The following is a 15,810-nucleotide window of genomic DNA, read 5'->3' on the forward strand; positions in this document are numbered from 1 at the left end:
TTTGAAAGTCATTAAGTGAAGACTCGTCATACCATTGCACAAAACGCGAGTATTTCTGAAACAAAGACATTTCGTAAAAACCTTTCATCTTGCAATCATTAGGACAATATACAAGATCTACCATTGTAAAGGGGTAGCAGTTGCTAAATAATCCCAAGTGTCTGAAGAATGATGCTAACAACCAATTTAGAATTGTAGGTTGACTTTGCAGTATGGCACAATTTTTTAATACTAGAAGCCAGATATGTTATTACACAAGGCTCTATTTTCTGCACATAGAAACAACCTGCACTTGTGCCTGATTCAACTCAATGAAATAGGTGACAGCTATTCTCTAAATAAATTCTCGGTCCAAAGCCTTGATTAGCACAGTCAACTTGCATATTTTAAAATTTAAACAAAGCTTGGCAATTAATGGTCAATCATCATTAACCGGTGTCCTCCATAGCAATGGATCTACCAATCAAGAAACTACTTTCCAACTGATACAGACAAGTGTTGTTTCACCGTAAATAGGCAATTCTTGTGAACTGTCCTGATGAGTGCAAGATAAAAGTTTTGACTTATGTGTTATTATACATTATAATGCATGAGGCATACAGCCAGCATCTACTAATGGCTACACACGTGCTTCATGGTGGGGAGGGGATGGAATGATAGAAATGAGACTATTTTGGTATCATACAAACATAAGGCTCTCCAACCAACCCTTGCTACCTGTGGCAAGAGGTCACTGAGTATGCTAATGCCACTCATGGGCATCACTGTCTAGCCAGCAATTATTGTCCATGTCTTGTTGCCCCTGAGACATGGTGAGCTGCCTTCTTGAATCACTGCAGACCATATGTTATAGACTGACGCACGATAGTCTTAGGGAGGGAATTCCATGATTCTGACCTAGGAACAGTGAAGGAACTGTGACATATTTCTAAGTTAGGATGGTGAGCGGCTTGGAGGAGAACTTGCAGGTGGTGATGTTCCCATCTGTCGACTGCCCTTGTCCTTCCAGATGGATGAGGTTGAGTGTTTGGGAGGTGCTGTCTAAGGGTGTTTGGTGAATTTCTGCAGTGTATCCTATATGTAGTACACACTGCTGTTACTCGCATTGATGGTGGAGGGTGTGCATTTGGGACCAATCAAGCAAGCTACTTTGTCTTGAATGGTGTCAAGCGTCTTGATTTTTGTTGGAACTCCACCAATCCAGGCTACTGGGGTAGACTCTATCACACTCCTGACTTGTGCCTTGTAGGTGGAGGACAGGCTTTGGGAATTGAGGAGGTGAGTTACTTGCTGCAGTATTCCTGGCTTCTGATCTGCTCTTTCAGCTACTGTGTTTATGCGGTGAACCCAGTTGAGTTTCTGGTCGATGGTAAATCTAAGGATGTTGATGGTGGGAGATTCAGTGATGGTAATACCATTGAATATTAAGGGGTGGTGGCTAGATTGTCTCTTATTGGAAACGATCATTGCTTGGCATTTGTGTGGTGGAAATGTTACTTGTCAATTGTCAGCCCAAGACCAGATACTGTTCAGATCTTGTTGCATTTGAACATGGATTGCTTCAGCATCTGAGGAATCATGAATGGTGTTGAACATTGTACAATCGTTGGTGAGCATCCCTACTTCTAACCTTATGATAGAGGGCAGGACATTGATAAAGTAGCTGAAAATGTTTGGGCCTAGGACCCTGAGGAACTCATGCAAATATGCCCTACAGTTGAGATCACTGACCTCAAACAACCACAACGATCTGCTATAGGCCAGGTATGAAATCAACCCATGGAGAGTTTGCTCACTGTTTCTTACCAATTCCAGCTTTGCATGGGTTCTTTGATACCATACTCTACCAAATGCAGCCATGTTGTTAAGAGCCTCTGGAATTCAGCTCTTTTGTCCATGTTGAACCAAAGCTGTATAATGAGGTCAGGAGCTGAATGGCCCTGGTGGAACCCGGCTGGTCGTCACTGAGCAGGTGCTGATTGATTGCAGCATTGATGACACCTTTAATCGCTTCACTGATAATCAAAAGTAGACTGATTGGCGGTAATTGGCTGGGTTAGATTTAACCTGCTTTTTGTGTACAGGACATACAGAGTTAAATTTTCACGTTGTCAGGCAGATGCCAGTGTTGTAGCTGCACTGAAAGAGCCTGGGTGGGGGAGTGGCAACCTCCGGAGCACAAGTCTTCAGTACTATTGTCAGAATGTTGTCAGGGCCCATAGCTCTGCAGTATCCAGCGTCTCCAACTGTTTCTCAATATCACATGAAGTGAATTGAATTGAATTGGCTGAAGACTGGTATCTGTGATGTTGGGGATTAATGGAGGAGATTGAGATGGATCTTCCACTCGGCACTTTTGGCTGAAGATTGCTGCAAATGCTTCCCCCTTATCTCTTGTAATGATGTGTTGGTCTTTTCCATCATTCATGATGGGGATATTTGTGGAGTTTCCTTCTCTAGTGAGTTGTTTAATTGTACACCACCATTCAGGACTGGATGTGGCAGGACTGCAGAGCTTAGAGTTGATGTGTTGATTTTGGGATCACTTAGCTCTATCATTTACTGCTTATGTCATTGGCATGAAAATGCTCCTGTTTGGGAGCTTCCCCAGATTGACACTTTGTATTTAGGAATGCCCAGTGTTGCTTCTGGCGTGCCCTCTTGCACTCTTCATTGAACCAGGGTTAATTCCCTTGCTTGTTGGTAATGGTTAGTGAGGAATATGCTAGGCCATGAGATTGCAGACTGTGGTGGAATAAAATTGTGCAGCTGTTTATGGCCCACAGCACATAATGGATGCCCAGCCTTGAACTGTTAGATCGATTCGAAGTCTGTCCATTTAGCATGGTGATAGTGACATTCAATTTTTTTTACACAGAGGCTGGTTTGTAGATGGAATGAACTGCCAGAAGTAGTAGATGCAGGTACAGTTACAACATTTAAAAGGCATTTCAACGGTTACATGAACAGAAAAGGTTTAGAAAGATATTGGCCAAACACAGGCAAATGGGACTCCGGAAAGATGGTTTGGCACGGTGAGTCAGACCAAAGGGCCAGTTTCCATGGTGAATGACTTTGACTGTATAACATGATGGAGGGTATTCTCAATGTGAAGGTGGAGCCTGGTCTCCACAACTGTGCAGTGGTCACTCTTACTGGTAACACCATGGACGGATGCATCTGCGGCCAGCAGATTGGTAAGGATGAGGTCAAGTGTGTTTTTTCTCCTCCAGTTTCTCTCACCAAATGTCGCAAACCCAGTCTAGCAGCGATGTCCTTTAAATCTAAACAGCTCATTCTGTAGGGCTACTGCCAAGTCACTCTTGGTTGAGGACACCGAGACCCTCCACCCAAAGTACATTTTACGCCCTTGCCACCCTCAGCACTTCTTCCAAGTGTTGTTCAACATGGAGTAGTATTGAAGGAGAACGATAAGTGGTAATCAGTAGGATTTTTACTTGCTCATGTTTAATCTGAAGCGATGAGGCCATGTTGAGGACTCGCTTCTGACTGTATACCTGCAACCACAGTACTCACATTACTGCCCTTCCTCACTTTCCTACAATCACTACATACAACCTGCACACCTCATTCTTTTCTCTCCTCCCTTTCTTAGTTGCACCTGTACGAATGAGAAATGGCAGACTCCCTACAGTGTGGAAACAGGCCCTTCAGCCCAACAAGTCCACACATGACTCTCACAGCATCCCACCCAGAACCATCTCCCTCTAACCCACCTAACCTACACATCCTCGAACACAATGGGCAATTCAGCATGGCCATTCCACCTAGCCAGCACATCTTTGGACAGAGGGATGAAACCGGAGCACCCAGAGGAAACCCATGCAGACACGGGGAGAATGTGCAAACTCCACACAGACAGTCATCTGAGGCTGGAATATAACTTGGGTCCCTGGTGCTGTGAGGCAGCAGTGCCAACTGCTGAGCCACCGTGCCATCCTCTAACACTAAATTATTACAACAGCTACTTCCCTATACCTCAGGCTTCCACAAGCACCTTACAACCTCCAAAGCTGTCAGTAGCTCTCCTCTTGCAGGGAAAAGTTACATTCAACATGCAGTGGGCGACTATGCTCTTTTGCATGCCCTTTCCACCCTGGACTTTGGTGGGTATGTTGCAGGTGGGTGAATAAGAGGTATTACAACCTTGGTAAGTTCTTTGTTAACTGAGACATCACTCAGGATTTCTTCACAGCACAATCCTCTTTTCCTTTTCCTTCTTCTAAAGGCCTAATGACCTGACAGAATTTGACACTGTACTGACAGTTGGAATAGGCTGCATGGCAGCTCAAATTAGCACTCTGGAACATAGGTGGCTTCCACCTTCCAACTACCAATGCTGGCTGGGGTTTCCTGCATTACAACAACCTCTGGATACTACGCATCATCCTCTGTCACTTCCGCAATCTACAATCCGACCCCACCACCAAAGACATTTTTCCAACACCACCTTTGTCTGTCTTTCACTCTCTCCGCGACTCCCTTGTCCGCTCCACACTCCACTTCAAACCCACCACGCCTGGCGCTTTCCCCTGCAACCACAGGAAGTGCTACACCTGCCCCCACACCTCCTCCCTCACCCCCATCCCAGGCCCCAAGAAGACTTTCCACATCAAGCAGATGTTCACCTGCACATCTGCTAATGTGGTATAGTGCATCCGCTGTGGTTTCGTCCACACTGGGGACACCAAGTGGAGTCTTGGGGACCGCTTTGCTGAACACCTACGCTCGGTCCACAGTAAACAACAGCACCTCCTAGTCGCAAACCATTTTAACTCCTCCTCCCATTCCTTAGACGACATGTCCATCATGGGCCTCCTGCAGTGTCATAATGATGCCACTTGTAGGTTGCATGAAGAGCAACTCATATTCTGCTTGGGAACACTGCAGCCCAATGGTATTAATGTGGATTTCACCAGCTTCAAAATCTCCCCTCCCTCCACTGCATCCCAAAACCAGCCCAGCTCGTCCCCACCTGCCTAACCTGTTCTTCCTCTCACCTATCCCCTCCTACCACCTCAAGCCGCACACCCATTTCTTACCTACTAACATCATCCCACCCCCTCGACCTGTCCGTCCTCCCCGGACTGACCTATCTCCTCCCTACCTCCGCACCCATACTCTCCTCTCCACCTATCTTCTCCTCTATCCATCTTCAGTCCACCTCCCCCTCGCTCCCTATTTATTTCAGTATCCTCTCCCCATCCCCCTTTTCTGATGAAGAGTCTAGGCCCAAAACATCAGCTTTTGAGCTCCTGAGATGCTGCTTGGCCTGCTGTGTTCATCCAGCCTCACACTTTGTTATCTTGGATTCTCCAGCATCTGCAGTTCGCATTATCTCTACTTTTGCTGCCCTGATGGTTTAGCTGGAATAAAGACATCTTCAGAGACAGGCACAGGACCAATGAATAATCACTGCGTTAGTCCTCTGAACTCACTTATATTGTGTGCTTCCCATAATTATAAGTGAATTGAATATTGAAGAAGTAGGAACTGTTTCTTTTCAAAAAGATGCCAGCAAAATAATGGTAAGCACCAAAGGCAAACTTGACCTCAATGTTCAGCGTTTTGGTCCATGCAATGTGAGAGGAACCATGCACTCTAATCCTGCTTTGGGAAAGTGATATAGGTGTTCCTCGTGGGAGAGAGGATCCAGCTGACAGTAAACTGCTTGATGATATTTGCTACATCCTGATAGATGCCTAAAGCATTAAAGCAACAATTTCAGAGTCCTTTTTAAAAGTAAAAATTATGGAATGTGGGCATCACTATTATTGCCCATCTCTAATTGCTCCACAGAACGTGGCAGTCGGTTTTTTTTCTGCAGTTGACTGAAGTCAATTGGATAGAGGGATAACCACAGTGCTGTTAGGGATGGAGCTCCAGGATTTTGGGCCAGTGATAGTAAATGGAACGTTTTGTGATTTGGTTGGAACTTGTGGCTCCTGGTGCTCTCATATATCCACTGTTCTTGTTCTCCTAGGTGGTAGGTGTCAGAGTTTGGAAAATGTTATTGAAGGAACCTTGAGTTTGTTACTGTAGGGCTTATAGACAGTGTTGTCCAAAACAGGTTAAGACTCCAGCTGTGGCTGCAGCAATTGACAGTTGCTTTATCAGGAAAGTTCTTGGTGAAGTTGGGGTAATAACTGCTCTCAGCAAACATGTTTAAGTACTTAGTCTTCAACACACTGGTCTATATCCTTTCCACCCAGCTACTACTCCTCTTTTCTGGTTTCTTCATGGTTTCACTTGCTCTCAATCACCAAAGCATGAGACTACCACGGCTGGAAGAAAACATGTTTCAATAGAGACAAAAGTAGTCACAACCAGAACCAGAAAAAGCTGGTTGCAAAAATAAGAATCAAGTCACTACTAGGGGAGGAACTCCAAAACCTTCACCAACATCCTCCTACAAAATGAGGCCTAGAATTTAACCAACAGCCAATGAGAACAAACCAATAACTACCCTTGTCTGGGACTGACGAACCTCTTGAATAGTACTCTTTGCAGAGTTCTTACTACCCAGTACAATCATGATTTGTTGGGCAGGTTTAACGCAGGCTGCGTCAGGTTTTAGGGCGGAAGAATTTCACAAAGGGGTCTTTGCATCAACATAGGCCCCTTTCTTAAATTTGATTCGTGTTTCTAAATACTTTGGTACATTTTCTGAAAGCTCGTAAGAAGCCTGATTCAAAATGGCAGACAAGGCACTTTCAACACAGAATTTAGGCTCACCTCCTACCATGCTAGATCTGTACATGTACCTTCTACACACTGTCAAATATCTAAGCCCGTATGTTTTATCACTTTATTGGATGATTCTAAATTCAGTTTATAAATTTTGAGGCTTTTAAATTTCATACTATTGCTTCCATCCCACAGTCAGCCTGTTTGCCAGACTGCTACATATGACTGGGGCCATGCAATTACAAACCACCATTCATTCTCCAGGTGATCCACATGTCAAGTGAAAAATGATTGAGAGACCATTTATACAATTTGGATCATTGGTTTTGCTTCATTACAGAATTATTGTATATTGACCCTCAGTGGAGGCATGAAAATCCATTGAAGGGATCAGGATACTAAGCTCTGCCCCCATACATGCACACTGCTAATCGCATGAAATGGTTTAACATGATGTGGTAAGGTTGCAAGAGTAATAGAACCATATAATTGATGCCAAAACAACAGAGAAAATGTATTTTTTACTTTTAGTACTTAGCTTGTTTTAACTGGTACCTACCCCGATGCCAAAAGATCACTGACTGGGTTCCAGGCACAAATGAATACTTCAGATTCGTGACCTCTTAAGACTGTGGATTTGTTTGAAGGAATTTCAACATCTCCATCTATTTCCATAGCATCAGAATGATTATCTGCAAAGTATCATTTAATTTTTCAGTTATAAGAAATTACATTAAATTAATGTAAAATCACTTCACTAATGAAACACCCAGTCACAATAAAGTTTATAATTTTAGTCACAGGAAAAAGTATGCTGTGTTGTATTATTCTTTTATTTGAGATGCAGTTTAAAAGTTTCCATATCAATATCGTCCCTTGCTAAGGCTCAAAGTATCTTTCCAGTGAGCAGGTGAATCATGAAGTTCTAACCATCGGGGAGGCTATATATGTTGAGCCACCCAAACAGAACTGAAATAAAGTAGAGGCACTAGAATTGGACTTAGGATCAACTTGCTAGGAAAAGGAAAGCTTTAAGGTTTTGGAATAGATCTGTAGCTCAGGTTGTGGGTGTTGAGGTTGGTTGGCTCGCCGAGCTGGTTTGTTGTTCCGCAGATGTTTCGTTACCATGCTTGGTAGCATTCTCAGTGCAGCCTCTGATGAAGTGTCGGTGTGTTTTCCTGCCTGGTTTTTAAACTCTGGGGTCCGTTGTGATGGATTGCCTCACTTCCAGGTTTCCTCCGTAGTGGAATGTATATGTGGTCGAGTTCAATGTGTTTATTTATAGCCTGCTTCGTGGAGTGCCATGCTTTCAGGAATTCTTGTGCTTGTCTCTGCCTGGCCTGTCCCAGGATCTTGGTGTTGTCCAGTCAAAGTCATGGTTCTGCTTGTCCATGTGGATTGAGATGAGTCAATATTGGTTGTGTCTTTTTGTAGCCAGTTGGTGTTCATGTTCAAGGGGATCGTGCAGATGTCACTGGTCCTGTCCATTGGTTTAGGGAGGCTGTAGAATCGGGATGTGTTCCCTAAAGTGCACAAACCGGAAGTCGCCCTCAGACCCATTGTCCCCCTACCAGGCACTCTATCGCAAAGATTAGTCAGAGAACAACAAAGAAGACTGATGCACCTAGTCAACAAATCACCCCACTCCATCCACTCAGCCCAAGAATTCCTCAAGTCCATCAAAGACAGAAAGATAGAGGATGAAGAGACCATGATATTGTTTGATATCACTGCCCTATTCACGTCAATCGACATGCCACTGGCAAGGGAAACAATGACAACACTACTTGAACAAGAACACGATCCCAGTGTAGCCATCTCCAAGGACAGCATGCTTAAACTACTGGACCTATGCCTTACCACCCACTCCACCTCCAACGGCCAAACATACAAGCAAATCAACAGGACACCCATGGGATCGCCTATCTCCGGGCTCATAGCAGAAGCAGTAATGAAAAGACTGGAAAGGACTGCCCTTCTGCAAATCCAACTAAACTATGGATACGCTACGTAGACGACACCTTTGTCATCATTAAACGGATCAAATTAGAAGAGACACACGAACTCATAAACAACACCATCATCGGAATAAAATTCACCAGAGAGGAGGAGAACAAACAACTCCCATTCCTGCACGTCCTGGCAGAACACAAGACAAATGGGTAACTGCCAACGAAAGTACACCAAAAAGCCACACACGCAAGCCAGGTATTTAACTTCAATAGTAACCATCCCAGCATGCACAAACGAAGCTGCATATGAACACTATTTTAAAGTGCAACAACACACAGCAGCAACTCGGAACAACGCCAAGAGGAGGAGGAACACCTCTTCCAGGTGTTCAAGGATAATGGATATCCAAAGAACTGGGTCAGGAGATGCCTACAGAAACAGCATCAGAAAGATTCTACACGCTACGACACACTCATCACACTACCCTACATCAGGAACACGTCAGAACTCACCACAAGACTTCGACGACCACTGGGGATCAGAGTGGCACACAAGCCCACATCAAGCCTACGACAAGAGCTCACCCAAACTAAAGACCCACTCCCTGCCATGGACAGGGCCAATGTCATCTGCACGATCCCCTTTAGAGACTGCGAGAAACATTACATCGGACAAACAGGAAGGAAACTAACAACACGAGTACATGAACACCAACTGGCTACAAAAAGACACAATCAATACTCACTCATCTCAATCCACATGGACAAGAAGAACCATGACTTCAACTGGGACAACACCAAGATCCTGGGACAGGCCAGGCAGAGACAAGCACGAGAATTCCTGGAAGCATGGCACTCTATGAAGCATGCTATTAATATACACATTGAATGCGACCCCATATACGTTCCACTATGGAGGAAACCTGGAAGTGAGACAATCCATTGCAACGGACCACAGAGTTTAAAAGCCAGGCAGGAAAACACACCAACACTTCATCAGAGGCTGCACTGAGGAGGTTACCAAGCACAGTAACGAAACGTCTGCGGAACAAACCAGCTCGGCAAGCCAGCCAACCTCAAAAAAAGGAAAGCTTGCTTTTGGTTACTCCAATCCACTGATGTACCCCCCTCAACCAACCCCATTACTCTGTAACTGCAAATGGTTTTGATGTCCCTTTGGTTGAATGACCTGCCAACTGTCTCTGTCCAGCTTCACATTAATAGCTGGGATAGTAGCTGACATCTGGTTTCGTGAAGCTGAACCTTGGAAACAAATCAACACTTTAGGAGAGATAAAGAAATTCTATACGTACATTAAGGGCAAAAGAGTAACGATACAGAAAATAGGTCTATGTGTGGAACCACAGGAGATGGTATAGATGCTAAACGAACATTTCATCCCACTATTTACTGTTGAGAAAGACATGGAAACTAGGGAACTTGGTAAAATAAATAATAATGTCCTGAAAACGGTCCATATTGCTGGAGGTCTTAAAATGCATAAAAGTAGATATCTGATCAACTGTATCCCAGAGCATTGTGGGAAGATAGGGAAGAAATTGCAGGGCCCCTGGCAAAGATACTTGTATCACCTACAGCCATGGGTGAGGTGCCAGAAGCCTGGAAGGTGGCTATTGTTGTGCCTTTGCTTAAGAAAGGCTGCAAGGAAAAGACAGTGAACTATACACCTGTGAGTCTGACATCAGTGGTGGTTAAGTTGTTGGAGGAGATTCTGAAAGACAGGATTAACATGCATTTGGAGAGGCAAGGTTTAATTAGGGATAGATAACATGGTTTTGTGTGTGGAAAGTAAGTGTCTGACAAACTTGATTGAATTTTTGAGGATACAATCAAGAAGACAGAAGAGGGCAGAGTGGTAGGCATTGTCTACGTGGACTTCGCAAGGCCTTTGACAAACTTTCACATAGTAGACTGGTTAGTAAGGTTACAGCACATGGGATCCAGGGAGAGCTAGTCAACAGGATACCAAATTGACTTGATGGTAGAAGACTTTAGTGGTGGAGGAGGGTGGTTTTTCCAACTGGAGCCCTGTGACCAGTGATATTCCACAGGGATCGGCGCTGGATCCGCTATTATTTGTCATTTTTAATAAACGTTTGGATGAGAATGTAGGAATTACTTTTAGTGAGTTTGTGAATGACATCAAAATTGGTGGTATAATGGACAGTAAAGTAGGTCATCTAAGACTACGATGGGATCTTAATAAGCTGGGCCAATGGGCCAAGAAATGGCAGATGGAGTTTAATTTAGATAAATGTGAGGTATTGCATTTTGGTATGACAAACCAGGGCAGAGTTTACCCAGTTAATGGTAGGGCCCTGGGGAATGTTGTCGAACAGAGAAACTTAGGGGTTCAGGTACATATTTCCTTGAAAGTGGAGTCACAGGTAGATAGGTTGGTGAAGAAGGTATTTGGCATGCTTGCCTTCATTGGTCAGAGCATTTGTACTGGAGTTGGGACGTCACGTGCAGCTGTACAGGACACTAGTGAGACCACTCTTGGAGTACTGTGTGTCGTACAGGTCGCCTCCTATAGGAAGGGTGTTATTAGATTGGAAGCTGTGCCGAAAAGATTTACAAGGATGTTACTGGGGCTGGAGAGTTTTAGCTATCACGAGAGACTAGATAAGTTGGGAGCTACATCCCCAGAGATAGGTGGTTGAGAGGTGAGCTGATACAGATTTATGAAATTATGAGAGGCATGGATTAGTAAATACCAAAAGGTCTTTTCCCTAAGGTGGGGGATGTCAAAACTTGGGGGCACATTTTTAAGGTGAAACGTGAAAGATTTAAAAAGGATATGAGGGGCAATTTTTTTTTAAAGAAGAGAATGGTTAGTGTGTGGAATGAACTGCCAGAGGAAGTGATGGATGCAGGTACAGTTACATTTATAAGACATTTGGGTAAATATATTAAAAGGAAAGGTTTGGAGGAATATGGACCAAATGCAGGCAGGTGGGGCTAGTTTAGTTTGGGAACAGTCTGCGTGGACTAGTTGGACTGAAGGGTCTGTTTCCAAACTGTTTGTCTGTATGATTATTGGACAAATACATGAATAGGAAAGGTTTAAAGGGATATAGGCCAAATGCAGGCAAATGGGACTAATTTGGTTTGGGGAATCTGGCTGGCATGGATGTGTTGGCTCGAAGGGTTTGTTTCCGTGCTGTATAACTCTTTGTTTTCTTGCCAATTAAAGTCAATCTCTTTCCAAATCTATCTATACATTAATAGAAAGTATTATGTGCAATAGATTCACAATAGCTATGAACACAGGAAGAGCCACATGACTCATTATGTCTATTTAAACATAAACAGCTCAAATACTCCTGTGACACTACCCCAGTCACTCTAACCAAAATCCTGCAAAGTTTCCATCTTCAGGTGGTCGTCCAAATTCCTTTTGAAAGCCATGATTGAGTCTGCTTCCACCAGATTCTCAGGCAGTACCTTCCAGGTCTTAACTAGGCCCTGCATAAAATGTTTCTCCTTATATGAAATGTATAGAATTAAGTAATATTTTTGAACTTAGAATTTTAAAAGCAAGGTGAGTGTCAAGTTGAATTGTTTCGTGATTACACAGTACATGAAATATTTCACCTGTTGTTTAAATATAGTGGGTACTTTTGTGGGTTGTGTAGATAAAGGATCATAGAATACTCACAGTGCAGACAGAGCCTATTTAGTTCATCAAGTCTGCACCAAGCCTCCAAAGAACACTCCACCCACCCTGTTCCTGTAATCCGCATTCACCATGGTTAACTCACCCGCCCTGCACTTCCCTGGACACTTAGGGCAATTTAATGTGGCTAATCCACCTAAACTGAACATTGTTGGACTGTGAGAGGAAACCGGAGCACCTGGTGGGCATAAATATAAGCAGATGTTGAACTGATTCCTCATCTGGAAGGAACAGACTGCTGGCCAGGGAGTAACATATTGATGACATGCTATCATTTTGTAATGTGATTCATATTTGCCCATTTTTTTTGAGAAATACAGATAAGAAAACTTCCTAAATATCAAAAGAACATATTATCACTATTATGTAATTAGCAAGTAGGCACAAACAAATGCATAAGAATGTGTTTTTAATCTAAAATACAAATACTACTTAAAACCAAAATCAAAAGAAATCAATTCTACAAGTTTAACTTTGAAAAAAAACCCTCAGTTTCTGGTTGTCTAAATTTGCGAAAATTTTTAATGTTCAGTTTTTAAGGTTGTTAAAAAATGATTCCTAGCTGTTATATATGGAAATATTACATCTCAGTTTTGATATTGGATGTGCTGTAGATGAAAAAGCAATATGAGGCAATGCTTACTTGTAATGGTGTGTGCCCCATTTTCCTCCCCATTAATAGTAGCTTCTCCATTCTTTGGTGTTGGCTGCTGTGGAGCTGAAGATGCAGCTGCTGCTTGCTGCTGTTGTGCTAGTTTATCTCTGAACGCTTGCTGTCGACTCTGTACAACATCGGGCATCACAGCGTCTATTAGAGACAATGACTCAATTGGCCTGCCATCAAACACTGTGCCATCCTAGGAAGGAAAGGGAGGGTATCAGCACATTTTTAAAATGAACCAACGAAACTGGAATGTCAACAAAACCACACAAAGATAACTCATTTGAAATATCTTGCACATCATAAGAAAGAGATTTGGGCTTTTGGACTATGTTATTTTTGGATATGCAGCTGATACAAAATCATGACATGGTGGAACTGCATCCACAAGAGGTACTTTTATTAAACAAGACAGCACATAAAATAATTAGAATAGGGGCTTGCTGCAAATTTAATGTTAATAAATATCCAAACATTGACATGAGTTATCAAACGTAGTACTGTCTAAAATGACGAATACCATAGCTATATTACTTTTTATGGGTTTTCTTAAGTTTTGATTTTTTCACTGATGTTGTAGAATTTAAGTGCACACCTGCTTCCTAGATATCCAATCCACTATCTAGTTGATTCACAGCACAGGGATTATATAATAATCTTTGCTTTGTTTTGACTTCTTGGCTTTATTCATGTGCTCTTGTATGTTCCTTCTCAAGTTCAGAGGATGGCAGAATAACACTTAACTGTGACTTAGCCTTTAACATATTACATGACAGTAATTACGCGTATCTTTTCTAGTAGAAAAAAACAGTAATGTAACAGGGAGTCAATGCAATATATAATAATAGTCGCTAGCCTTCAGTTCTTACAAGGATCTTCCAGTCTGCAACTTGGTTTGCCACAGTCTCAGAATGCTTTCTGTCTTTGCCATTAAGGCCGACACTAAGTATTTATTCCATGTCTCTGTCATTTTTCATAGTACCCATTATAATTTCACTTGTTTACAATATTGTAAATGTTCTGCCTTTTGATATGCCTACACAAACATTCTTTTTAAAGTATAGCTGTTTAAGCAACAGATCGTATTTTCTCGTTAGCATCATCTTTTTGGTCATTCATTGCTAAATTCTAAAATTCCCTACAGCCCAGACTTAGTAGTCTTTCACAACATTAGATGCTGCTTCCTTTAATCTTTTGCCACCTTTAACTTCTCTTTAGCCATTTTTTCTAAGAGAATGTATTCTCCATATATTTTGAACTTTTGCAACTTTTAACTTTTGCAACTTTTCTTCCATTCAGTGATGTGAGCTTTGCTGGCTGAGTCATTTATTTATTGCCCATCCCTCATTGATTTTGAAAAGGTGGTGGTGAATTGCCTTCGTGAAACACTACACTGTAGCTACGTCACAATGCCATTAGAAAGGGTGTTCCAGGATTCTGACCCAGAGACAGTGAAGGTACATCATTATACTACCAAGTGTCGGTGGTAAAACGCTTGGAGAAGAACTTGGAGTTTGTCTTGTTCAGAAGGTTGCCTTTGCCCTTCTAGTTGGGAGCGAATGTGGGTTTGGAAGGTGATGTCGAAGGGGCCTTGGTGAATTTCTGCAATACATATTGCAGATGGCACACACTTGTTCATGTGCATCTGCAGTGATAGAGGAAATGCATATTTGTGGCTGTGGTGTCAATCAAGTGGGCTGCTTTGTTCTGAATGATTTCAAGCTTCTTGAGCGTGCCGGACCTGTCTGCATCCATGCAATTGGTAAGCATTTTTTCACATTCCTAACTTGTGCCTTGCAGATGGTGGACATATTTTGGAGTGCCAAATGAAAGTTACTCGTTTAATGATCCTTAGCCTCCGACCTGGACTTGTAGCTGCAGCATTTATGTAGCTAGCCCAATTCAGTTTCCAGTCAATGGCAACCCTCTGGTTGTTGTTTATGAACAGTCCTAGCTTTTAATCGCATTTCCCAATTTACCACGTTAACTGCTTCTTTAAACATACAATTCTTGTTCAGATTTATGATTCTAACTTTGGATTAAACACATAGCTCTGAAAGGTAATACAAGATTCGAACATTATGGTCATTTTTTTCCCTAGAGGTTCCCTCACTACACTGTTATTAATTAATTCTGTCTCACTGCACAATGTTAAATTTAAAATAGCCTGATCCCTCGTTGGTTTCTTGACACATGATCTGGAAAACTATCTTGAACACATTACAGGAACTCGCCCGCCATACGACAATATCAAATGTGCTGATGTGCATGTGAAAATTAAAGCACCCACAATAACTCTGTTGTCCTTGCTATATGCATCTCTAATTTTCTGATTTATATTCTAGACAACACTAACTACTTTTAGGAGGTTAATAAACTATTCTCATCATTGTCATCTCCTTTTTGGTCTTTCTTAGCTCCAGTTAAATTGATTCGACAATTTGATTTTCCTTTCTCTCCATTGTCTTTATGCCATCCTTTGATATCATGGCAACCCTACTTGTTTTTAAATTTTGGCAAATGTTTTCTGGAGGTAAAGCATCCTGAAATATTTAGTTCCCAACCTTGATCACTTTGGCAAAGATCCTTAAACAGCATCTTCCAAACCCATGACCACTTCCTCTAGAAGAAGGGCACAGATACATGAGAACACCATCAACTGCAAGATGCCCTCCAACTCCCTTACTACCCTGACTTGGGAATACATTGCTGCTCCTTCACTGTTAGTGCTGGAAAATGCAGGAATTCCCTCCCTAATGGCATATGTGAGTATATGAACATGGACTGCA

General features: G+C 42.5%; 1 protein-coding gene across 9 annotated transcripts in view; it reads right to left on the minus strand.

Annotated features, from left to right (window-relative positions):
• Positions 1-15,810, minus strand: part of LOC125453489 (F-box-like/WD repeat-containing protein TBL1X) — a 362,600-nt gene that overhangs the window by 28,885 nt on the left and 317,905 nt on the right. For all 9 annotated transcript variants that reach the window (XM_048533168.2, XM_048533165.2, XM_048533166.2 and 6 more), the window contains 2 exons: positions 13,004-13,217; positions 7,268-7,400 (listed from right to left, as the gene is read on the minus strand). In XM_048533168.2, coding sequence (XP_048389125.1) covers positions 7,268-7,400; positions 13,004-13,217 — 347 coding nt within the window. The remainder of the gene's footprint in view (positions 1-7,267; positions 7,401-13,003; positions 13,218-15,810) is intronic.

The sequence above is a fragment of the Stegostoma tigrinum genome, chromosome 6 (genome assembly GCF_030684315.1).
Source record: "Stegostoma tigrinum isolate sSteTig4 chromosome 6, sSteTig4.hap1, whole genome shotgun sequence".
Taxonomy (NCBI): Eukaryota; Metazoa; Chordata; class Chondrichthyes; order Orectolobiformes; family Stegostomatidae; genus Stegostoma; species Stegostoma tigrinum.